General features: G+C 39.8%; 1 protein-coding gene across 3 annotated transcripts; it reads left to right on the top strand.

Annotated features, from left to right (window-relative positions):
* The first annotated feature begins 1,815 nt into the window (after positions 1–1,815).
* LOC131239645 (protein TIC 22-like, chloroplastic) lies at positions 1,816–22,962 on the top strand. Of its 3 annotated transcripts, none has more exons than XM_058237442.1 (7): positions 1,818–2,492; positions 7,424–7,498; positions 20,783–20,839; positions 22,070–22,129; positions 22,218–22,298; positions 22,371–22,406; positions 22,554–22,962. In XM_058237442.1, exons 1-7 carry the CDS (start codon positions 1,926–1,928, stop codon positions 22,632–22,634), a joined length of 957 nt encoding a protein of 318 aa, XP_058093425.1. In that variant the 5' UTR covers positions 1,818–1,925; the 3' UTR covers positions 22,635–22,962. The 3 variants fall into 3 exon arrangements, with proteins under 3 accessions (XP_058093427.1, XP_058093425.1, XP_058093426.1); XM_058237443.1 differs by having other exon boundaries at positions 1,820–2,492; positions 22,493–22,962; XM_058237444.1 differs by lacking the exons at positions 22,218–22,298; positions 22,371–22,406; positions 22,554–22,962 and adding an exon at positions 7,618–7,717 and having other exon boundaries at positions 1,816–2,492.
* The last annotated feature ends 4,181 nt before the right edge of the window (positions 22,963–27,143 follow it).

Raw genomic sequence — 27,143 nt, 5'->3', positions numbered from 1 at the left:
TGTGCTCATAATGGCTAGCAAACCGAAAAGGGTTGTTCAAACTGTGGGGTAGCAACCAACAAAAGTAAACATTGTACATGATACCACAACTTCTAACCACCTGATAACGCCAATGTGCTATTGATGCATGATTAATCCAACCTTTATTGATCCAATTTGGTCCAATTTACAAATAATTTATTCAAACAAAACCTTTACAATTGGTGTCCAACCTTGATTTGACAAGTAGACCTTACAATCACCAAATAATATATGATTTCAAATAAAAGATTCCTCCCAACAAAGCCAACAAGGCATTAACAAGCTAAATATGCATAAATAAAGCCAAGAAGATACAAATAAAGCTAACAAAGCACTAAGTTTACTTAGGGACACAACCAAAGTTATTCCACCTAACAAAGCCAACATAAGGTGTAATAAATTTATAAATGGTAAGTCTACAACTAATTCCATTTAATTCACTCATAGGATGACAATAGTTCAAGATGCAAATTCAAGAGTACATTACAACTGTACAAATCAAGCATAACATACATTAGGGCATCTTAGCCCCATCTTTTCATTGGAATGTGACCATGAACAATTGTTTGGGAATTAAAAGATTGGATTTTTGCATGACAGTGTGGATGGGCCATATGCCCATATATCCCAGCCCATCTTTTCAATGGAATGTGGATCCTATCAAAATAATTTCTGACTCTGGCCTATCAACACCGACATTAGAGCATGTCCAATTAAGCTCGGACGTAGCAAACCGGTGCCTTCATGTAAGAAACTCCTACCTCGAAGTGAGGGCCAGGCTGAGGTTGTCCCTCGTCAGAAAAGAGTGAAATGAACTAAGGTTTCATATTAGTTCAAAGTTTTCCGAGTCATCCACTCCATCCAAGATGAGTCTGTGTATAAAGATTTAGATCATAGAACATAACCCGAGATCCCAAGGGCCTGTTTGGTATGTGGGTTTAGGTGGGATGGAATTGCATTTGGTCCGGTGCAAATTTCATCTTGTGTTTGGGGAGGATGGAAAGGGTTGAAATTACATGGAATAAAGTTGTATTTAGTCCCATGCAAGATTTCCAATATTTCCAATGGATTTTGAAATCCATTGCACATGTGAGTCCCACATTGATGCATGTGTTTAATCCATGCCATCTATCTATATATGCCCTTTACACGTGACATTTTAGTTATATATAACTAGAATATATATTTACAAGTAACTAATCTGATGTGAATTTGGTTTGTTGATTACAATCCTATAGTCCATCAAACATGGTTTTGCTTAATCGAATGTTTATCTCCTACCAGGAATTTTATCTCAAACATGAGGTTTGGATAGTCAAAATACTATGGAATTTCCAAACATGCAATCATTGTACAATAATGGTGCTGATCCCATCTAATGCAAGTCCATACCATTTAATCCTCTGGACCAAAGAGGCCTCGAGGAGCTTTCAAACTACACATGTTCCTAAATAGGGGCTTCCATTCCTTTTGTACAATGGAGGCCAACTTGATGATTTGATTGGGCCAACGGCAAGGGCCATGCCATTCATGATTGGAACTGGCCCAGACACCATGCCTAGTTTAAATTCGGGTCCCAGATCTCGCACCATGGGTGCAACTTGGGCCGGTTGGATCAGGTTGTGGGTCAAGCTGACAGGACCCGACCTGAGACCGGACCTGAATTCCAGCCCAAGGTTCTCAACCCAAACCCAATCTAAATTCGGGTTGGGTCAGTCGGATTCGGATTGACTCGAAATCCAAGTTGCATCCCTACTCGCACCAAGTCCATGGGCTCAAAATTGGCCCGGCAAGGCCAGCCCTCCCGGTCCATTGCTACCACTCCTCGTGAAACAAAACCCCTTTAAACCCCTTTCCGCGCCACCGCTCTCCTCCATCGCAGCTCTCTCTCTTCCTCTCTCAAAATGCCATTTTCCAACTTCAATCCAAACCCAAAAAACCCCAAACCCCAAAACCCCTTTCTTCCCAAAATGGCTTTCCCCAATTTCAGCCCAAACCTCCAAAACCCCTTTTCAAACATCCAAACCCATCTCTCTTCCTTCCTACACCACCTTTCCTGTTCTCCTCTCCCAAACCCCACACTTTCTTTCCAAACCCATTTCAAAACCACCCTCCAAAACCTCCAAACCCAAGCCAAACAAGCACTTTCCAGTTTTGCCCCTCCCCCCAACCCAATCCCCTCTTCTGCTAAATCTCCAGTCTGGGCCCGGGCATATTCCCAAAACCAGGTCCCTGCTAGGCCCCACACGATGCCCGCCGAAGCCATTGAGGAGCGGCTCGCTGGCATTCCAGTTTATGCCCTCAGTAATGCTGAAGAAGAGTTCGTTCTGGTGTCGGGCGTGAGGTCGAGAAAGTCTCTGGGGCTCTTTTGTTTCAAGAGGGAGGATGCAGAGGCTCTTCTGGAGCAGATGAAGGCCATGGATCCTACCATGCGGCAGGGGTCGAAGGTTGTCGCTGTCGCGTTGAATAAGGTAAGTGTTGGATTTTGGATTCACGATTTTTTTTTTTTCCTGGGTTTGGATGTGGAAGTGAATCGAATTGTGAACATTTGGTTTGATTGTGATGGAATCTCTTGTACAAAATTCTACAGGACAAACCATTCCTGACAAAAGAAGTTTCCCGAATAATTCATGATTTCTGACTTATTTCTGTACACTTTAAGCTAATTATTTAGTTGTTTAAATAATATAAAAATATGAGAAATCATCATCGTCATCATCATCATCAGGGATAATGGTAAACACCTGCCTCTTTGCTGCTAGAGATGCTAGAGGATTCTGCTGCAAATGACAAAGATACCCCATCTTAGAAGTTTTCTTTTTTTTTTTGGTTTTCGCCCACATGTGTGGCCACTGTGATGCATGACTGGTATCCAAGCTATCCAGCAGGGTCCAACACCATATATATTGGATGCCATAAAATTAGGCTAATCTAACGATTGGGTGTGTCACACCTACCCAAAAACGTTCAAGTTTGTGGTTGGCCACCTGATGGTTGGATCAACCTGATTTTTAGGGTGCGTTTGGATGGCTGTGAGTTTTTTAAGTTGTAAGTTATAGATAACTTACAGGTGAAAGTAAGTTACAGGCAATCTTGTTTGGATGTAAGCTGTAAGTTACAGGTAAGTTCGTTTTTGTGTTTGTATAACTTGTAAGTTAGTTACAGGTAAGAAGCTATATGTTCACAGCACGAACCAGAGCTTGGAGTAGGGAATCATTTAAAAGTCAGATTGACACATAAGAAAGCTTGGATAAAAATATGCGATTTTGTTAAGTGCATCTAGATGAATAGTTGAGCAAATTCTTAGGCTAAACTAATCATCAGGTGGGCCATAAAAGTAGGCACACGTATATGAAATACCTGTAATGTGGAACGAAACTTATGGTAAGCAAAATAGAACTAAAAATTCTTATTTTCTTTCCAATTTGTTGGAGTTGATTTTTATCTTGAACCACTTGATCAATGCAAGCATCATGTACATATGAACCATTTGAGAATGGGCTGTAACAGTTTACATGCACACATTTTAGAATGGGCTATCATGCAAGCACCACTTACCATCTAACAAAAATGAACCATTTGATTGATGGTCATTAATATGGGCAGTTAAGATAATTTTTACAAAAGTAGGTCCAATCTACATATGATCCATCCATTTGTTTAAAAAGAAGAAGAATAAAATACTCATTTTATTTCGCAGCATTACTAGTGCGAGGTTCACTCAAGAAGGGGGACAAAAATACTCAAAATTTTTTTTTTTTTTTCATAGCATCGCTAGTGCGATGGCCATATGCAACAGGATAAGCAACATCTCTATTGATGGTAACAGAGTGGAGGACAACCATTTGGTCTGTGATCACTTTATCTCCTACTACAACAACCTGTTATCCTCAGTTGGCTGCGCCCCAAGTCGGATAATCTTGTCTTCTCTCAGATCTTTGTCAAGGAATCCATGCCTCTTATAACACCATTCTCTAAAAAAGAAATCAAGGCCACTGTGTTCTCCATTGGTAGAGACAAAGCCTTGGGTCTTGATGGGTTCCCATTGGCCTTTTTTCCAAGTATTTTGGGATTTTGTAAAAAATGACCTTATCAACTTCATCTCTGATTTCTTATCCAAGGTCAATTGTTGCAGGAAGTGGGGGCTTCCTCCATAGCCATTATCCCTAAAATTGAAGGAGCGCACCGACTTAAGGACTTTTGGCCCATCAGCCTTATTAGGCTCCGCTACAAAATCCCGGTCAAATTTCTTGTCCCATGCTTAGCTATGTCCTCGCTAGCATTAAGCCTTGGGAGCTTTTGTGGTCAATTGGCAAATTCTCGACTGCACCCATGCATTGATTCCCGCCATAGAGACGGAAGCAAGGGGCGTTTTATGCAAACTCGGCAAAGAGAAAGCATTTGACCACGTTGATTAGGACTACTCAACAAGGCTAAAGAGAAAGCTTTGGAACCATTATGGAGAATCTCAACGCTATACCCAAAAAAGGAAAAAAGCGACAAAGATATCTCATAAAAAAGAACCCAACGAGGTTTGGGCGAATGGTTTTCACCGGAGGTTTACACCCTATAGGTGAGGGTTCGATTCCCCTCCTTGGCTTTACCCAATACGTGTGGTTGTGGGTGATTGCGTGTATCCCGGCTAAATTTCTTGTCTCTAGGCTTAGCTATGTCCTCGCTAGCATTAAGCCTTGGAAGCTTTTGTGGTCAACTGGAAAATTCTTGACTGTACCCATATAGCCCATGAATGCATTGATGCCCGCCATAGAGACAGAAGCAAGGGGCGTTTTATGCAAACAAGGCAAAGAGAAAGCATTTGATCACGTTGACTAGGACTACTCAACAAGGCTAAAGAGAAAGCTTTGGAACCATTATGGAGAATCTCAACGCTATACCCGAAAAAGGAAAACGCGACAAAGATATCTCATCAAAAAGAACCCAACGAGGTTTGGGAGAATGGTCTTCACCGTAGGTTTGCTCCCTATAGGTGAGGGTTCGATCCCCCTCCTTGGCTTTACCCGATACACGTGGTTGTGGGTGATTGCGTGTATCCGCAAGGATTAGTTCACTTCAAAAAAGAGGTGGGGACACCTTGTGTCTTCAAACAAAAAAAAAAAAAAGAGACAGCACATTGACTAAAGGCAACTCCACGCCTAAAGTCGAAGGCGCACTTACAGAGAATTAGAAACGATGCCAGAAGCACGTGATTTTGACAAAGGAGCTGACAACGAATAAAGCAAAGCAACCAGAGCCTACTCAGAGCATTGATTGCTATCCACGCAATTACTTATCTTTTATTTTTATTTTTTTATTTTTTGAGTTTTTCAAGTGTGCTCAAATCTATAAAAAGGGGTTTGTATCAATGTAAGGGGGACGCAACCTCTCCTCTCTTAAGAAGCAAGTTTCTCGTTAGTTATGGAAGGCTAACTCCTTCAGGGATAGCTGAAGGGAAAAGCTCTAGTATGTAAGTTTTTATCATCAATAAAGATTTAATGTTTGGTTTATCTTATTCTCTCACCATTGAAAGCATAGTAGAATGGTGAGGAACATTAGCATGTAAGAAAACAAAAGCATAAATATAATCATTCAGAAGGCATCTTGCACTTGGCCGTAGCGAGTCGATAAAGAGGTGTTGTATGGCCGTAATGCCGTAGCCGTTAGCCGTTGTTGATGATGTTAGGTGTTTTGGCATGAGGCGCTGGCTGAGTACTAACCTAAGGCAAAGATTAGATTCCAACTGCTGAAGACATCTGAATTGATTCATTATGTTATGTTCTTCCTACATCTTAATGCTTTTCTTATAATATCTGCTACTATTTCTTTATGTAGCGGAGCATGGTGGACCATAACCTATAGGAATTGTTCCTAATATGATGATAAGAAATTTATTTTACTAGTGGTTAAGTACCTAAGGCAATCTCTACTTCTTTATCTTGAATACTTTCAGCATATTCTGCATATACTTCTCCTTCTTAGAGTATCTGAAGAAGATAGAAGAACTGTCCCAGGCATACGTGTCTATCGGCCGGGTTTCAATCCCTCTATTGGCCAGGTTTTAATCCTTATTTGTGGGTGTATTGTACAATTGGTCGTTAAGTGGTGTGGCCAGGGTGCAAGCCCAGGTACCAAAATTTTTGAGGGGTATTTTTGGTATGTGAAATGTGTTACCTTGTTGAGTAGGATCAGCCGATCAGGATTAAGCATTTATAAAATCTTCTTTAGAGTTAACTTTTGATTGTCCACAAAACTTCTGGAAAGTGAAAACTCCCTGATTGTGTTCTGTTGTGGATGAGTTACCGAATGTGGTGAATCACATAAATCCATGCATTCTTTTGGGATTTTGGTTTTATTTCTCTATATTCGATCTGTTAATCTATCATTTTGGGTTGGTAAAATTAGAGATCCAGATCGCAAATTAACCATAATCTAGATCACACAATCTGGAATTGAACGTTGGACCCGCATTGACTGATTGAAATGCGAACATCATAAGAAAGGGGGTCGGAACCATTATTATTGCATTTGCATTTTGGGCCTGTTTTTGGGCGGGAGTGTAGGCCACTGGCCACATCCCTCCTGCATTTTTACACGATGTGCCAAACATCTGATTCTGCAAAATTTGGCAGGTCAGGTCTTATTCAGCATCATCCTCATTCTGGGTGTCCATGTACATCCAACCAGGCTCTCAGCTTTCATGGTTTTAAGTAGGTTATGACTAATTGACTATGGCATGGACACATTCTAGAGGAAAGACTATATGATATTCTGGGAGAGTATGGTGGGTCACATTCATGTACATATCCACTCTACATTCAACATACATTTATGTCAATGGACCATTCAAATTGTGGAAATCTGTGTTACCTGTATGGCAATCTGTGTCAACCCGAATTCCAACCCGAGGTGCCCAACCTGAACCAAACCCAAATTCCTCTATACTCAACCCAACCTGACCCAAATACATATAATTGTTCCCAACCCAACCTAACCTGACCTGAATTCGCTCAACTCAAACACAACCTGATGTCAAATTGGGTTGGCGTTTTCCCACCCGAACCCAAACCAAGGACCTTGACAACCCAACCCAACCCAACCTGAACTTGGGTTGGTTCAATCAGGTTCGGGATGACCTGAATCCAAGTTGCAGCCCTAGTGTATCTTCATTTTCAGTTTCCCTCTTGTTAGCTGTTTATTTGTCATCTTTAACCAATGTAAAAAATTCCACTCCGAGATAGACACTTTTGCACCTGGTTTTGTTTCTACTACGAAATCATTATTTACTGAATAAAGGAAGAATGCCCATGCTCTTCTTTGAATAGGACACACCTTGTGACAATACTTTGTTATTGCTTTTCATCTTTTGCAACTTCCTCTTTTTTATACTAACTGCAATGCATCACAGGTTTTCCAACTAAAGGTTGACGGGGTTGCCTTTAGGTTCATACCTGATTCGTATCAGATCATGAATGCACTTAAGGTTAGTGGTTTGTTGGCTTTAGTATACTGCAATAAGATAACAATTTCCTTTCCCATTTCAATGAGGGTTATACTTCTTTCTAGTAACATCATTATGATTTGATTATGAACAAAATGAAGGATTCATCTTTTGTGCTTTTGGAACTTGATTGTATAGAGCGGGATCCATTTGAGTTATGGCAGGCCAGCGTAGCTGCATCAAACATTGATAACAAATTAGGTATTGGGTTCATGGGTGGGCATAAAATGGCTTGCTACAATTGTAAGATACATGTTATGAAGGGGTTTCATCTTTGTATATGAAAACTAGGAATGCTATGTTGCTCGTTTGCTTCGTGGAATGCTTGAATGACTTGAGGGTTCTTCTGTGTTGGTTGTGACTTGTGACAGAACTGCATACTTCATGTCTCTAAAATGTTCCATCTTAATTTATCTAGAATGACTTAAGGGTGACTTGTGACTTGTGACAAGTTACCCTTAAGGGTTCTTCTGTGTTGGTTGTGACTTGTGACAGAACTGCGTACTTCATGTCTCTAAAAAGTTCCTTCTTAATTTATCTAGAACATGCTCATTACCTGTTTTATAAATTGATAAGTGGTGACCATTGATAGTGCATGCAGCAAGCTGTGCAGTTTACTCTTCATGTTCCATATTCATTTGGGACTAGTTGGGGGTCAGGTGGTCATTTGTTGGGCCTGAAAAGTTCTCAGGCCCAAGTTTTGAACTGCGGGCGTCAGGCCTATTCAAAATCTAGCTTCCGCTTAGCCCTGTACTGGCTCATTGCCAGCCAAAGTTGGGGAAATTTAGGTCCTTAAGTGTTGGTCAAGAAAGATTTACGGATATACTAGTTTTATAATATCTAGCATATAGGCTTCCGTAATCTTTTGCAGGGCCTGATGGTTTCTGTTGACTTTGGTGCAAGACCTTGCAAGATTATTGCATGGAGATTGCTTTGAATTTTTTATTTTTTATTTTTTATTTTTTTGAACTTGTGCCAATGATATCAGAACAGAATTAGCTAGCTTCACATGGAAAGAGTATAAGTTTAGTCATGTGTCCAAGGCATTGAGGAGGTGCGGGGTTAGTGAGTTAGAGGGCAATGGAGATCATGATGGAAGTGGACTCCATGCATAGGGTTGGCATGACACAGGTTGGGGCTGAGTTGGCCCGAGGAAAGAAGCAAAGCATATATGTTGCTCTTTGGTCTAGCTGGCTTTGGAGACTCTTATGAAGCAGAAACCAAGGCTCCTGGAGAAGTCTTATGGATTTTCTGAAGCAAATTCTTGGGTCCGCTTATTGTTGAAGGGGATTCTTGGAATGTTGTTTCTCGGGCCGTCATGAGAAATCGGGGTCATGATCTTATTTCTTTTATTGCTTCAAGGCTAAACTTTTTTCGTGACCCACTTGTAGAGAGAGATGAATGAGTTGGTTGATTGGTTGGCCAAGGGGGTTTTCATTGTTTCTCCTTGCAGTTTTTGTTTTAAAAATTGATAGTTAATTCTCTATAAAACTCGGGGTGGGCGTGAAAGCAGGCTCCTTTAGTATTGTTGGCAGAGACAACAAGAAAGCATTACACACATATGATCCAAAGGGGCATATGATCCTGTTAGCGTGGGGTAGGAGGAAGAGAAAAGGCATGATTGATGTCCTTTGGTCTTGTTTGCCTAGTCAGGGAAGAGGTGAGGGACATTAACATCTTTCGTGATGCTATGTTGGTGGAGTAAAGAAGGAAAAAGGATGGTGGTTGATTCTTGTGAAACTAGTGCTTTCAATGTAGTCAAAGGTGTTTCGTGCACGTGATAGGCATTTCATTTCACAAGCACCTTGCCTAGGCCCTAGGCTAGGCACTGTCCCCAAGTGTGGGAATGGGTGTGCTCATGTGCCACTTGCATTATCTTGTGAGGTACCCTTATATGTACGTACAAGAAGGAAAAGGGATAGAGATACCAATCTCCTTTAGTATTGTTGGTGTTGACAACTATAAAGCATTAAACATTAATCAAGGAATATATGATCTTGTTGCATGGGCTAAGAGGAAGCGAAAAGGCACGATCGATGTCCTTCAATCTTGTTTGCCTAGACAGGGAAGTGGCAAGGGGCACTGGGATCTTTTTTCATGCTTTGTTGGTAGCAAGGTGTACCCAATCGGTTACGTGTCGGCCGATACGTAACAGTAATGGTCGAGTCCGTTACATGATACAGGGGTCGAAGCAGTGACCCGCCCTCCCCCTCCCCCCCAGTGTTTGGCTTAGATCGGCCGTTACTAGGGTCGTAACAATTGTTATGCCCCATAATGGCTGTTACTTCCTTGTAACAAAAAGGGCATAACGGTCATAAATGCCTAGGTTTTTTTTTTTTTTTGGTCTTTTTAAGTTATGATTTTTCTCATTTTTTTTGTCACTTTTCTCTTCCAAATTCTTTCGTAAACTATTCTACTGCAAATTCCGACCACTCTTAGCTTCAATTTGAAGATCAAAACAAGTTATTTTAAGGATTTTATTAAATCGAAGCTCTGTGGGTCATTTTTCAGAAAATCTTCAAAAATAGGTATTTATACATTTTTTTTTTTTAAAAATTGAATCTTTGTTGTTATGGCTAAATATGATGCATTATTGAAATTCGAACATATGAATGTGCATTTTACAAATTATGCAACTGGAAATTTTTTTTTTTTAAGACTATTTTCGGTCAATTTTTAAAAATTAGCAAACACCTATACATGTGAGATATTTTGATATTAAATTCATTATAATATATCTATTACTGATATTAGATAGTTAGAAAATTAAATCTATAAGTTTTGCAGTCAATTCCAGGTTGTCAGGCTCATAAATTCATCAAACTACCCGATACAACTTTCTCACCAAAGATTGGATTGTTGCACCACCATAAACACGTTCAAAATTATAAATAAATGTATATTTGGAATATTTAGAATTTTCTGGATTTAATGAATATTTTTTGGATTTTTTTTTTTTTTTAGAATAAAAAAAATTCTGACCGTTATAGGGGGCGTATCGGCTGTTACGGGGCTGTAATGGCCGATACGACCTATAACCGTATCGGTAACTATGGGCACCGTTATGCCCACCGTTATCGCAACGGTACACCTTGGTTGGTAGCACAAAGAAAGAAAAAGTGAATGGCAGTCAATTCTTGGGAAACTAGTGCATTCAATGTAGTCAAAGGCAATTTGTACACATGCCAGGCATTTCAGGTCACATACACCTTGCCTGGGCTCTAGGCGAGGTCTTGGCCCCAACTGTGGGCATAGGTATGCTTATGTGCCACGTGCATAATGTTATGAGGGATCCTTATATGCATATAAAAGAATAATGCTTTGGGTATTTTGACACCCATTAAGGTTGTCTTTTTAGCATATTTTCCCATTTCTTTTGGATCAAAACTTTGATATGTGAAAAATACATCATCATTATATCATCATCATTTGAGCCTTTTCCAAATTAGTTGGAGACTTGGAGTCAGCTTTTCATGGAAGTAGCTCCTCCTAAATTTCTTAGATTTTCCATAACTCATGCAATCTTCTTCTGGATTTCTTTCTTCTATTAGTTTTTTAAGCACTACATTGGACTCTTTAAAATCAGTTTGAGTCTCCATGTGTGCCATGCAAGAGAGAACAAATTAGGGATTTTAGAAGAATTGAAAATTTTGGTTAAGGTCTTGTTTGGATTCATGTAAAGCATGGGAAAAGAAATGATGTTTCCTTTGAAACTTACTTTCCTTTGTTTGTTAAGCCTTTCTTTGTGGGAAATTGTGGGAAACACCATTACCCACTTTCTATTTTTGTTGGAAAATAAATAAATATATTTTCCCACCTCCACCCCTAAGAAATGCATTTTTCCACGATAGAAGGAAAATGAGTTCCTCAAGGGTTAAAGCCCAAATGTGCTACTATCCATGTTCAATCGCCTCAATCGCCTCACATGTGTCACATGTGCCAAATGAAACTTTGTCCATCTTTGGTTATGCTACACACGTGGCTATGGCACGTGCCACCATCCATCTCCTCTTATGCCCCACATGTGTAAAGAGCCTCACATGTGCTAGTGTACCATGTCTCACCATCCATCTTCTCTTGCACCCTACATGTGCCATTTTGCCACATGCATCACCATTCATCTTACTTGTGCCCTACATGTGCAAAGAGCCTCACATGCGCCAATGTGCCACATGTGCCATTGTCCATCTTCAATCCTCAAATATGCCATGTGTGAATGGTGCCAATGTGCACAAGTACTTTCAAGTAGCTTTAATGCCCACATGTCAAATGTGCCAATGCGTGCCTTGTGCCACATATGCCACAATTCAATTTCAAGCACCTCACATATACTGCACATGCAACAATTTAGCTTTAAGTGCTCACATATGTTGTGTATGCCACATGTGCAACTGTTCATCTCTAAGCATCCCACATGTGCCATGTGCTAATTTGGCACATGCTAGTTTTTCCAATAAATTTTTTCCTTTGTTTTGCCAAACAATAAACTTGAAAGTAAATCTTAAGTTTCTACTAAAATCTTGTTGAAAAGCAAACAAGCAATTTCTTGGAAGTAAGGTTTCCCAAGAAACGCTATTTTCTTTCTCATGCTTTTCATGAATCCAAACAGGCCTTAAAGGACTTGAGGACATCGAAAAATTGGATTTTTAGGGTTTTGGAAATTTCGAGATTTTAGCAAAAAAATAAAAAAAGAAGAAAAAAAAGGTTTTGATATGGGAATTTGGGGGAGTTGGGGAATTAAAAAATTTAGGGTTACGAGTAGGACTTGGATAAATTTGGGGGAGGCATCTTCTACTAATGCTTAACAAGGCGCTCCTAAATAGTCCTTTTGTTGCGCTCGACGGACAGTGCCTTGCGAGCCAAACGATAACTCTACTCACGTAATATTGCTGAATGATCTCCACCTCTCCGACCTGGTAGGTTTACTCAAAGACATGCCAAAATAGACGATGGAATGCCTACCAACATGTCCTCTATATCAATCCTTCTATCTTGTTTGAATATCATTCTCTGGAGTCTTTCCCCAATGCCTTTGATTGAAGGTGATTTGCCCATTGTCCTCCATTAGGGTATATGTTCTTATACTAAACATCCTATATCTAACTTTGTTTCCTTTGATGGCTTATCTCATTCATTTTGAAAATTTGCTTTGTCTTTATTGTTCGTGTCTGTTTCTCACTCTTTCCAGGAAGCTCTTGATAGTGATGGGTGAAAACGGGCTATGGAGGAAGAGATGTATGCTCTCCATCAAAATCAAACTTGGGTCCTCGCTGATTTACCTGTAGGAAGACGTGCCATTGGGACCGGGTGCCAGCGGTTGTATATAAGTCAAATATAACCCTGACAGTTCGATAGACCATTTAGAAGCTCATCTTGTTGCACGGAATATTTTCAGACCTTGGGGGACTACTCAGGGCCTTTTCTCCCTTGTGGCCAAGCTTCACTTTGTCCATGTTGTCATTTTTGTTGTTGCGTATCTTGATTGCCGTTGCATTAGCTTGATGTGAAGAATGCCTTTCTTTATGGAGAGCTTGTTGAAGAAGTCTATATGGAGCAACCGCCTGACTTTATTTCTCAAGGGGAGTCTGCCAAAATATCTCTTGAAGAAATTGATTTATGGTTTAAAACAATCTCCTTGAGCTTGTTTCGATAAATTTAGTAACTAGTGCTTGAGTTTGGAATGAAGCCTAGTTAGGCCTAGGCTGATCATTCTATCTTTATGCGACACAGTGAGGCAGGTACCGTTGTGCTAGTTGTGTATGTAGATGACATCGTTGCTATTGGAAGTGATAATGCATGCATTGTTCAAAGTATCCCCTATATTATTAAAATATCCTCGAAATTATTTGTATCTCTAGCCTAATGATACTGAGAACATTGGTAGTGATACTCATAACACTGGTAGTGATACTGATAATACTGGTATTCTCAAAAATTCCAGGTATTGACGATATATCGCTTGATTGGATTTCATCAAATTTGCAATACGGAATCCGATTTTCTCCAAGTTCAAAGATGAAATCCTAACCCAAGATCTCCCGAATACGATCATGTACAATTTCTCGAATCGAACAAGTAACTTGAGAAAGTTAGATCATACATGAATGTGACGATATCTGTTGATGCAATGCCGATGATGGTCTTCCAAACTAGGAGGTCTTTCCTTGATCTATCCCCAATATTGGAGAGATCTAGACAACCCAAAGAATATCTTCTGGTTGGTGCCAAGGAATCCCACAACCATCCACAAGGATGGATCACACAAAGATGAAATAGATGATGAAAAACTTCTTCTCTCTCTCTCTCTCTCTCTCTCTCTCTCTCTCTCTCTCTCTCTCTTCTCTGTTTCACACACCCAAGGGGAAATGTGTCTAATGCTTCTCATATCTACTCCTCTAGGTTAGGATCAAACAAAATAAGGAGGAAGCTAGGGTTTAAGGGGAATACCAGTATGGTATTCCTCCACCCTATGCACAACTTTGTAACTTACTGTAAGGGAAGTGCGTCAATTTGCCTTATATATGCATATACTTATGATCTAATCCCTCCACTGCCATGATCATCCACTAATGATCATATCCCATGCCAATTAAAAGTAGACCATCGGATCTGGACTATTAAGTTGTCATCAAGTGTGTTCAAAGCAATTTTAACGGTTAAAACAAAACTTCAACTGTTGAAAACCCGATTAAAACAATCAAAGTGTTGTGCCCAACGGAAAAATCACTTGATGAGTTTGTGTTATATATAGATCAAAGCCATAAACATGTTCCTAGGCAAATCAGTGGATCCCTTGTTGGACCATGCAAGAATCAATGGTTCCTCATGAAAGTACCTAGCTACATCCATTTTATTGGCCCCTACATGGACCTCATAGGAAGTGCCAAAGCTGACCAATCAAGATTGTGACCCCTTACACATCCTCAGGTTTAAGGATTAATCATTTTTCATATATCATCAAGTCTTGATTTCATGATCACAGTCCAGGCTAAAGGGCCCTTAGCTTGGTGACTTGATCTCGATCCACTAATGTAAGTGACCAAAGGTCCAAACCTGGATCCTTTATTCATGACACACTCACTCTTGTGTAGGGTAAGGGTAAGGCATACACCGACACCAAGTCGATTCCTAATGGTGGAGACTGTCCATCCTGACCTAAGTCAGTCCCCTCACACAAGATGACCGTATATCTCATGAACTGATGTCCATAGGTGTCCCATGCACCTGTGACGATCATGGTCTAACATGGTACTGAGATCCATGGACCATGACTCTCCAAGGTCAATGACAGTCATGTCCAACCTCAAGTTCCCAAGGACTATCAAAGGAATTACTCAATAAACCCATAATGAAGATTCAAGGCAACGCTATATACTGAGGATCAATGGGATGTCCACCAAGGACTCATGGTCATCACGATCTACGACTGAGATTGCTCCCAACCACATCCACATGACTAATAGATTAGAGCTCACATTGGTTTTCCAGGGCACCGGCTCCAACATCGCTAAGTATTGCAAATGTATCGATCTCGGCAATATATCGCCAATATTATTTTTGACTGTCTAAATTTTAGGTGTTGCTTGTATCGCTAACGTATTTATGTCATCAATATTTTTCAATTGTGTAAATTCTAGGCGTTGCTAGTATCGCCATTGTATTAGCAATATTTTGATAATATTGCCAAAATATTGTTTATTAAAAAAATCTCATTTCAAAATTTTTATGGGCAACATGGTTGTATGTAGTGTTCAAATTGTTGACAATAATATCAATCATATTATGATATTATCGTTATTGCAACATGGGCAATATCGAGACAATTCTCTTTCGTTTCCTTTCCAGTTGTTAACGAGTTCTCGGCGAAATATCGTGTGTTATCGATATTTTGAAATATCGATGGATGTTTGGATGGAAGGTTGGATGGAATGATTGGATTGGTTTCTTACGACAACACGTTGATGTAGGACCAAGGCATGAACAAAAAATTATGTGAGATCAAGTAGCAAAATCAAAGTAATTAACAAAAAACATAAAACTTGCCATTATCATCTCAAATACCAAGAAAACCAAAAGAATATCATGCATAATCCTAGCCTAGGTTACCAAACCTCGTTATACAAGATCATTAAATAAATGAAACTAGGATCTAATGGATGTAGGGACATCCAATTAGCATAGGGAAAAGTCTATTTCAAAGTACGAGATCTAATACTACCTATGGTAAAATTAGGGTTAGGGAAATTGGGGAAATCTAGGAATTAGGGTTGATGGGATCAAATTGGTTGAAGGGGTTAAGGGTTTTAGGTGTTAGGATATGAGAATTAGGGTTTTGGGTAGAAGGGGTGTAAGGATTTTGGGTTGATTAAAGAATGGGAGAAGTTAGGGTTTGGTAGTTTGGAAAAATAGGAAAGTTTGAGATCTATAGGTTTAGGTTATGGTTTAGGAAAAGGAAGAAGAGGGTTTTGCTTCAAAGGTGATGGGAAACCAAAGGGGATAATGGGATGTCTATACGGCCAACCTGAGAGAGGTCACACGTGTGGCTAGATTTGTAGGGTTTTAGGGTTTTTTCAGGGTTTGACTTGTGGATGGGTATGGGTAACGGAGATTAGAAGAAAGGTGAATGTTTGGGATTTGAAGATCGAAGAATTTCAAAACGAAATACCTTGATGGTGTATGAATGGATAAGGATGTGGGGATAGATGGACACCTCACATCACCGTTGATGAAGATCGGCTTCACACTAACCTCTTTTCCAAATCATATGGAAGATATCTTCAAATCACATGAAGATAGAAGAAGAAGAAAAGCAAGGGAGCTCTCTCTCTCTCTCTCTCTCTCTCTCTCTCTCTCTCTTCTTCAAAATCTAATGGGGAGAGAGGTCAATTTTAATAAAAATAGCCATAGTCTAAAGAGAATATACTAAAATAACTCATAATGGTGTCCAAACATAAAATGATCAAAACTAAATCCTAAAAGGTGATAAAGTCTAAAAAACTTGATGTGGACGATTTATGATCAATGGCCTGATCATGTGATCCATGTGATCCAACGGCCTGATCGTCATGTCCCTCCAATCCAACGGTCTAGATCATTCCATATAGCAGGCCATGTGCATCTTCCTAGTGTGGGGTCTTCCAGATGCTCGCATATGCACATGGGGTCTTCAACATGATCACGGGTACTCGCCTAGCCATAGGAAAATCGGTGCGGCTCGCCTCTGATACGAATGCAAAGGTGTACGTGAAGTGATGTCCTCATTACTCGTGCTTTTAGGCCCCCTATTAAATCAAAACTTATTATGTATGTACTCTTTTTGCAGTTTTTTATTCCTAAATATGCAAATATGTGTATTTTAGCATCTCCCCAAGTTTTATTGAAAAATTCCACCATTCTCCCCACGTTTCCCCGCATTTCCAGTTATCGGCGATATTATCGTTGATATCGATATCGTTTCCCTATCCCCGACCAACGGAAATTGTAACGATACCAATACTTCGAACACTGAGTGTGGTTATTTTTGAGTTGAAGAAATTTTTACAGCAACACTTTTACACCAAAGATTTGGGTTATCTTCGATACTTTTTGGGTATTGAGTTGCAATGCAAGATTGAAGATGGGAATTAATTTGTCGCAGCGAAAGTATGTGTTGGATTTACTAGAAGAGAGGTCTTTTGGGAGTCAAGCTCGTTGTCACCCTCATGGATTAGAAGCTGGGTATAGATCAAGGAGGTATCACAGACTTGTTGGAAAACTAATTTACTTGACGAATACACAACCGAACATCACTTATTCAATCACTGTAGTTAGTCAGTTCTTGTAGGCTTCTCGTACTTCCTGTATGGAATTGGAGGTTGTGCTTCACATCTTCAAATATTTAAAAGGAGCACCTGACTATCGCATTATCTACAAACAGATTGGACATCTACGAGTAGAAGGGTATTCAGATGCTGATTGGGCTGTCAACCTTTTGACTGGCTGTCTACCACAAGTTATTGGACCTTCGTTGGAGGTAATCTGGTTATGTGAAAAAGCAAGAAGCAAAGTGTATTCACGATTAAGTGCAGAAGTGAAATACAGAGCAATGGCCCACATTGTGAATTCATTTGGTTGAAGACTCATGTATGAGCTTGGGTTCCTGGTTGATACATGTATGAGATTGTACTGCGATTATCAGGCTGCAACTCACATTGTAAACAACCAGTCTAGATTGATTGAAATAGACGTTCACTTCATCAGAGAAGTAGAAAGGACCAAGCACATTGAAGTAGACTGTCACTTCATCAAAGAGAAGGTTGTTGGCATGGAGATATATATGCCGTTCATCAAGTCACAAGACCAAGTGGTAGACATGTTTACAAAGGCTTTAAGTCGTGCGCATCTAGATCGATTCTTTGTCAAGCTGGGCACACATGATATATATGCTCCAACTTGAGGGGGAGCATTGTTGGTAGTCTTTCCGGGGTCCATGTGTGGACCGCCCTTGGATCTCATTTGCTTGGTTTTTATGCATGGGACCTAGACATGTATTTAGATTTGGTTTTAAGCCTGTGGGTTGTTGCATTGCAAGTGAGGAGCATTTTCGTCATTCTACATCTTCAAGTGATTGCCCATGTTTGTCTCTCTCATCCCTTCTTTTCTCACTTTACATCAAACTTTTCAAAATGTATGGATAGATGGTTTGGATGTCTCAATGATTGTGTGAATGGGTGAATGCAATGAATAGGATAATAAATGCCTCGGGGTTGATGCATGAATGGAATGCGAATGCAGGATATCTACATGAATTAGATGACAGAATGCAGATTTATGAATTGGGGTTCTGTATGAGGGAACAGTTGCATGGTATGGATAAATTGGCTTCGGAAATTGAGTTTGAATGTCCGAATGTGGTTGGGTGGATGAAAGCTTTCATAGATGATGTCTAGGTGATCTGGACAATGGATTAATTGATTTTGAATATCTAGCAATGCGGGTACGAGTCATTGTAGCCCAGGGGCATATGACAGACAGAAAAGCACCAAGTCAGGGTGCAGATCTAGGATATGGGAAAAGTTTTTCTGCGCCAAGCTGACAACAGCCCTGGAATGTCGAAAAGTATTTATGCACCCATCTAGCTTGTGGTTTACATGGAGTTGGACGGTGCGTCTTGATACGGAACTGCTGCAGGAAATCATCCTCCTTTTTGTTCATAAAATTGGTTGTCTTATCTGTGATAATGGCATTTAGCATTGTGAATCGGCTGGTGATATGATTTTGAATGAACTTGACCCCTTGAGCTGCTGTGATGGTTGTGTAAAGATGCCGCTTTTACCCACTAGGTAAAATAATCAACTGCCACCAGGATATACTCGTGCCTATTTTATGCCTGGGACTGACTTTCCTGATCACATTGGGTCCCTACATGGTGAACAACTAGGTGGTTGTTAAATTATGGAGCTCGTTTGCCGGTGCGTAGATCTGATTCCCATGCTCTTGGCACTTGAAGCACCTCCTGACGTGCTGGCAACTATTTCCATCGTCATCTAGTAAAACCTGAGCTGCAAAATCTTCTTTGCATCATGAGCCCATTCTAAGCGGTCCACAAACTCCATGAATCTTTTCATAATTCTGGATGCGTCTCTCTCGTCTACACATTGAAGGAGGATTTGATTGTGTGACTGTTTCCATAGAACACCCCTAGCAATGGTGAATTGACTAGCCAGCCATTGGATCACTTGTTTGTTTGGGGTTGCATCTTCGTGGTATGACTGTTCTTCTAGATAACACTTGATGTCAGCATACCATGGAAGGTTGTTTAGGACTGCTTCAATTTCGTTGATTTGGAGAAAAGAAAGCAGGCTCTGATTGCAATTCTACAGTGATCGTCCAACGATCTGCTCCTTCAGGTATCTCATCATTAACGTGAGTGGCCATGGCATCCATAAATTGGTTGTTGGTCCGAGACATGGCGGTGAATGAGATCTCTTTGATTCCTTCAATCATGTTATCAAGGTAAACATGGTGTGGGATTAACTTTTCTTCTTTAGTCTTCCAGTCCCCATTCATCTGACTGATAATTAACAAAGAATCTCTGCACACCTTCTACATCTTGATCCCGAGCGTGATGGCTTTCCTTAATCTGGCGATACAGGCCTCATATTCTGCGACATTTTTTGTACTTGGAGATTTGATATTGGTATGTCATCGGGTGATATTAGGATTGCCCCTACGCCACTACCTTTGCTGTTCATTGCGCCATCAAAGAACAAAATCCAGAAGTCTGACTTCTCTTCTTCCTCAATGCAGTTTCTTCATCTGGAGAGTATGTCTTCAAAGGGCAGGCGTTGGATGGACAAATGTAGTATCCTTCAGGGGTTGTCAATCCCTGCTTTTGGAGATTTTGGGGGCAGTAGGCGGACTCGTTAGTCCTGAGATTTGCCAATTCGTGGAGGCCTCAAACATTGGATTTGAAGCAAATCCCTGGGTTGGTGAATCCAGAATTGACGAATTCAAGGAAACAAACCACCTCATAAGGGAAAGCTTTTGAATAGTCATCAAGATCCTCCCTCATAGCCCAATCAAAAAAGGAATTTCAGTTATCTTTTCTTGATTTTGCAGATCTCAGAGGTAGATTTCTATCCCTGGTTTCTCAAAAATGACCTTGTGAGGTGGATTGATAAAGCCAAATGAACGGGAAGTGGATCGCATTGAATGGCCATCTTGTGCATTATTTTCACAGATCCTGGAAGCACATTCAAGCTCCAGGTTCTCCAACAAAATATTAGGAGCAGGTCCTTTATCAGAGAGTTCTTGTTCAGAAGAGTACAAAATCTGAGGTGCTGCCTCTAATATTTCACTAATAGGAAAGAGAATCTTGGACAATAGTTGATTTTTTTGCACTAGGTAGTCCTATTTATATTCACTAATGATACCATTATGAACTTCGCCAAAATCATTGGCATGGAAGAACAAAAGACATGACTGCACGTGAATGTGAAAGAGGGAGATGGAAATAGTCTATCTTCAGCTAGAAGGCTGGAATGAAGGCTGCTTATTTGTCATAAGATGGGAATGATTAATCCAATTGACTGTTGCTAAGCTGGCTAATATGAGAAGATTAATCATGATATCATATAGTAATGATGTTCACATAATTATCTTCGATTAGCAGTGAGGATTGGAAGGGTAACATTAGCGGAAAGTATTTTATTTGTCTGTTCGGTTACGTATATTTGTGCAGCTGATATTCTATCAAAAGCTTTTAACCAAGTTTACCTTTCGCAGGAAAAGGAGAAGGTTGGCGAATCTGCTGAGGGGTTCTCTGGAGTTCCTGTTTTTCAGGTTTTTTAATTTTATCCAAATGTCCTCCTATTTAAACATTGTATTTCACTTACAGGCTGATTAAAAATAAAAGGTCACTTTTGTAGTTTGCCTTGCTCCCCTTTCATTTGCCATAAGAGATGATGAGATGTGAGTTTTTTTTTTCCTCAATAACTTCTCCACTGGTTGCTTTAATTACCTGGCTGTACGATTATCTATGCTATATATAACATGAGCACCTTCAAATGTTCAAATTGATCAGATCAAGGGTCTGCTGATGTATGGACCTGATTCAATGGTCCTAACTATTTGTGTTCTGTGCTATATATAACATGAGCACCTTAGCTTCAAATGTTCAAATTGATCAGATCAAGGGTTGGGTGATCTATGGACCCGATTCAATGGTCCAATTGGTTTGTGTGGTCTACTGATTTGAACAGACGGCATCACTAGAACTCTCATATGGCTTGGACTTAATGGCATATTTTGGGTATTTCCTATTTTAGGGTCTTTTTATTTCCCTCTTAGACGTAGAATCTTTTAAATAATTGGCTATTTTCCTGTTTTAGCGGAAGTCCATGTGTCAAATCCTTCCTGGATTTTATTCTGTCATTAGGTAGTTTGAAAGCTGTAAAGTCTAGATTTGTGTAAGATCTCTTTAGATTTTTGTATTTTGGCCTAGATAAAGATCTTTAAGGCCATATGTAAGCAATTAGTGGAATAATGTTTTGAATAGTGAATTGAGTGTTTCTTCCACCTTTCCCACTATGGGAATTGTTATTCTTCTGGTGAGATGTCATTAGAACTGTTGGTGCGATGCGATGCCATCAGATTGGTAGAATGACTCTACCTAGTTATTACACATGTTTCCGTTGCATCATTTATTTTTTGCGTAGTTGGCCTTGGGTGTGTTGGCCTGAGTTTTTTAGGTGGTGTTTTGCCTTTTTACTTTTTGGTTGGTCGCGGCCAAGTGACGGAGGATCACATTCTGCCTTTGATTTTTCTTTTGTAAAATTGTTTTTTTTTTTTCTTTCTGCCTTTTATTGAATTGTTAACCTAACATGAAAAAAAATGCCTTCTTTTAAGAGAGAATTTGCAAACTGTTGGCTTGTCATGATGTTACTTTGATTTTATCCATGCCTCTTTCACTTATTTACGCTTGATGATCACACAGTGAGGTTCATTTTCACCCATGTTCCCTCAAGTTGAATTCGTCATTAAATTTTTTTCCCCCTCGAATTTGAATTTCAGTCACGAAGTTTGATATTGGCAAGCCAAAACAAGCGATATCGTCCAGTTTTCTTTAGACAGGTGAGTCAAGCAGATAGCGGCTTCTGCATGTATCCTTTCAGTCATTTCTAACGTAATAATTTAAAATGCTTTTGCCATATTTTTCAAGGAGGATCTAGAGAAGTCGCTTCTAAGAGCATCTCAGCAGCAGAAGAATCTAAATCCTGCCTTCAGTAAGGGAGATATTCAGGTGCGGTCTTTTGTGCCTCTTGATTTAGCTTGTGAAATGAAGATTTTAACACATTTCATCACTTTCCTTTAGGTTTGTGTTCTTGAGGAAATAATCAAGGGGATGAAGGTAAGGGCTTCAACTACCAAAATCTTGCTTGCATCATGTGAATTCATAAGATGATGTGCTGCCACTAACACGTAATATGATTGTAGGAGAGTTCTTCATCGGAGTGGGATGATGTCGTTTTTATTCCTCCTGGTTTTGATGTTTCAGCCGGTGTCAGTCAGTAGGAGAAGCTTATTACAAGAGAGCATTTCATGTCATTTCGTAAGATCATCAAATACCCCAGTATGATAGTGGAAGCTACTCCCTAGGATTGTCGGAGGGAGAGTTTTTGCATCTCTCAAAGGATTATCTTACATGTAGATGGCCTTGCAAATTGTACGAGTTCTTGTGATAAAAAAAACTTTGATAGTATGGCAGCGAAATGGTTGATACGCAGGCACTTAAAAATTACTTAGAAATTGCATACGTCACATACAATTAAGTTAAACTATAGAAATTATGTTTCCCATTTTAGATGTACCTTGTACAAAAATTACATTTATTTGATTATCCAACCATTGGATTGGTGGACATTTATTGGACTATTAGAAATGGAAACTATCCAATGATCAAGGTATTCTGTAATGGCAACGGTGGCTGTAATGGCCACCACAAATACCTCTACGATATGGGACATAATAGCCCAATGACGGTAATATCTTTTTTTCTTTCTTTCTTTTCTTTTTTTTTTTTGTTTTTCGAAAAAACATCCAAAAAACCTGTATCTGTCCTGTAATGGACTGTTACGGCCTATATGGGGCCGTAACGGTGATTGAAAACCAAATTTTTTTTTTTCCCACAACGGCTGTTGTGACCTGATAATATGGAAAGGTTGCTACAGGCCTTTATGGTGTCCGTAATGGCTGTTATGGCACATCATGCCAATGATCCTAATTCCACAAACAAGTATCCACGAATCAAGAGTAAGGATTGTTCAACCAATCTGATTTTGGGACTGTGACTTGGGGGGCTTGTTTGGATACCACCAAATAAGTTACTTTTTCTACTTAAGAGCAGTAGATAAGTAACTTCTTTGAGATTAGTAGGTTTGGTTTATGACTAATTATAAGTAGCTTTTTTATTCAACTCACAAGAGTTTCAGTATGAGGTCGAAATCCCACTGTGATGTTGTGTGCGCGCGCTTGTTAAAAAGGTAGCTTTTATTATTATTTGAAGTTAATCACTTCAATTTAAAAAGTAGAAATCAAGTTAAGCTAATTAAGGTATAAGTAGCTTATGTTAAGTAACTTACTATCCAAACGCTCCCTAAGCGACAGTTGATTCCACAGTTCGGCCAGTTTAATTTTATGTATGTCACGTGTGGAAATTCTGAGTGCCTGCGTATCAAGCATCATATACAGCCCGAGTATTATGCTACTCTCTTTGCATGCTTGTTACAAATGGTTTGTTTTTTATTATGCAAACAGACCATATACAATGAGATGTATTGTATTATACAATGTTCTACCTGAGAAAACCTACATTATGTTTGGGTGATCATGGAGTGGGCCATTAGACCAGTGGTCTGGATCATGGGTTTCATCTAGTTACTAGAAGGAAATGAAGGTATTGGTTGTGGGTGTATCTACAAAATAAGAGCTTTGCTAAGCAGACCCAGGGCTTGGAGATGATAGGCCCCATAGTGAAAAGTAAAGATTTCTGCGAAGATTTTGCCTTTTTTACTGTAGGTCCCACGTTTAGACCCACGCATGTGGGACATTTTCATTGGTGCTGCACCTGGCTGCATGGAATTTCCCGTATGGCAGGGCCTACTCTCTTCGTACCGGAAGCTGGAATTTCCTGCGCTGGGATGCTAGGTGGGGCCAACATGATGTTTCTGGAAAATCCAACCCGTCCATTCGTTTTTCCCAATCATTTTAGGATGTGAGACCAAAAATCAGGTGGATCCAAAACTCAAGTGGGCCGCAGGAGAGGAAACAGTGGAGATTCAGTGACCACCCTTTAAACATTCGTAATGGCAACAAAAATTCTGGTATCAAGCAAAGCTTTTCGTATTTTGACTTCATCCAAGTGGGAATAGCCTTATAAACGGTTTGGATGGCATATAAACATCACGGTGGAGCCAGTAAGGTTTCAAGGTAGGAAACTCTTTCTCCAATTTTCCCTCTTATGGCCGCCTTGAGTTTTGGATCCACATGGTTTTTGATTTAAGTTCCTAAAATGATCTGGAAAAATGGATGAACGGGGTGGATTTTTTAGAAACATCATGGTGGCTCCCACCTAGAAATCGTCGTCCTATTAGTCGATCCTATCCATCTGATTTGTGGCCAACTAAAGCGACTGTGGAAACAAAAATAATGGGGGTAAAATAGAGAAAAGTAATGGATAGGATTGTCCTATTTAAAATGTAAGCTGTCCGTCCCGGTGTCAGCATATGGCCGGACTCTTATCATACATCGCCGTTCACCGCCATCTTACGGTTCTAGTTTTACTGTATCTTTTCATTTATTATTATTATTATTATTATTACTACGTAAACACATAAAACCTCAGCTAGTTTTATGAAAACTGCAGACACCTCACCTCCTTTTTGGTCGATTACAAGTACCTCCTCTCAATGAAAACTTTAGGGGAATCTATGCTATAGATAACAAAAATGCCCTCATTTGAGAGGTAATTTTGCATGCGAGACCTACCTTCAGTGCAAATGGCACCTAACCATCTAGCAGTGTTGAATAACATAAAAATTGGATACAAGAAGTCAGTCTAATTCAATCACCGAGGGCCACACCACAGAACAATTGACAAGCACCCAATAACCGACGTCGATTGCCTACGTCAATAGCTACTCGACTGTGCTTGTGGTCCCCTACATGGTATATGTGTTTTATCCATGCTGTCCATCCATCCATTTTTCAAGATCATTTTAGGGCATGAGCCCAAAAATAAGGAAGATTCAAATCTCATGTGGATTACACCACAGAAATAGTGATGATTGAACTCCCACCATTAAAAACTTCTTGGGGGACAACAAAAGCTCTGGATGAAGTTGATATTTGTGTTTTCCATTTATCAAGGTCTGTGTGACCCAATCAACAGGTTGGATGGTAAATAAACATTACGGTGGGCCTTGGGAAGTTTTTAATGGTGGCCATTCAATGAATCCTGTTTTCTTGTGGTGTGGTCCACTTGATATTTGGATCTCTCATTTCTGGATTCATGCCCTAGAATGATCTGAAAAAAATAAAATAAAATAGATGGATGGCATGGATAAACTACATACATCATGGTGGGGCTCACACAGCAGTCCAGTAGCCACCTCGCTACTGACCCCAAATAACTTCTAGATTCACGTGGTTGGATCATCTTGATTCACGGTGTAGTTACCATATCGAACCGGTTAGATGGCACTAGCAGACCATGGTAGGCCCAAATGTCTACGCCTAGTTGCCTGCGAGAAGGGGTGTCAATGGGCTGGGCTCGGGCCTGAAAATCAGAAATCTTAATAGACCTGTCCCGATAGCCCAACCCGGAACAGTTTAAAATCCAGGCCAAGACCTACCCCAGGCCCTGCCCATTGACAGCCCTACTTGTGAGGTAGTTTAAAATAAACCAGGTCCTCTGTGTATTTACCTAATAAACAGGTTGGATGTCTTATAAACATCAGTGGCCATTGGAAGATTTCAACAGTGGAAATCTCCATTCACACTTTTACCTATGGTGTGGCCCACTTGAGTTTTGAATTGACATGATTTTCAGGTTCACCTCCAAAAATGGGATGGCTTGACAGACAGATTGCATTCCACATATGCATTATGGTGGGCCCTGTAGAGGCTTATGTTGCCTGTGCTTGGAGAGAGGACACATGTCTCGGCATCACCCTAATTGCTCCACAAATCACCTATATTAGTATCACTGTTTGACAACCCAATCCATTGATCTAGACTATTGGTTAGGTCCAGTGTCATTTCATGGCAAAAGTCACACTGATTTGTTTAATATTAACCATTTGATTGTTTATACAAAAATATGTCCAATCAACAATTTGATTCATTTATCTGTTAGAGACCATCATAGATTGTTTATAATTCTAAAGAATCACTTTTGTTAGGCAATTATAATAATTTTATCAATGGCTTGGAAAAAAGATTGGACTAGAAATTAGGGCAAATCAGGTATGGTTGGATCATCCGATCACTTCTCTCTTCACTCTTCTTGTGTGGACGGTCAAGAAACGATAGTAGAAACATTTGAAAAGGAGTTTTAGATTGGTTGGCTGGAACATATTTTAATTGATTCAGATAAATGTTATATTCAGTGAATTTAGTACTGCTCTTCCTGAATGGACTTAGTAAAAGCATGACGTGATGATAAGCTATTATCCAAGATGAACAACCTTCAAATAAGCTTTGTGTGACTCCATTTGTCCTATCTGCCTGCCATCCAATCAAATCATAATGCATGCGGACGGCTATTCACAAGAAAGTAAACACCTAAGGTACAACATTTGTCGTGTCCTCTCCATCACTCCAACCATAGGTGACATTTTGATGGGTTTTGTATTCACTATGGCTATTATTTGCCATCCAACCTACTCATGGTAGTCGTTTACTAAGACAAAGGCACTCTTAAAATATTACTCTTATTCTTACACCCACTCATGGTAAATCACATCACATAAGTTTATAAGTTTTAGAGAGATTTTATACTGTTGTTAATGAAAAGACATGGATGGGGTAGTTTGATGCCGAACAAGTGCGGGGTGGCGCACCCGATGAATTGGGTGGATCTCAAACA

Source organism: Magnolia sinica, chromosome 3 (assembly GCF_029962835.1).
Source record: "Magnolia sinica isolate HGM2019 chromosome 3, MsV1, whole genome shotgun sequence".
In the NCBI taxonomy this organism is placed as follows: Eukaryota; Viridiplantae; Streptophyta; class Magnoliopsida; order Magnoliales; family Magnoliaceae; genus Magnolia; species Magnolia sinica.
This window is presented reverse-complemented; position numbering and strand designations above follow the sequence as displayed.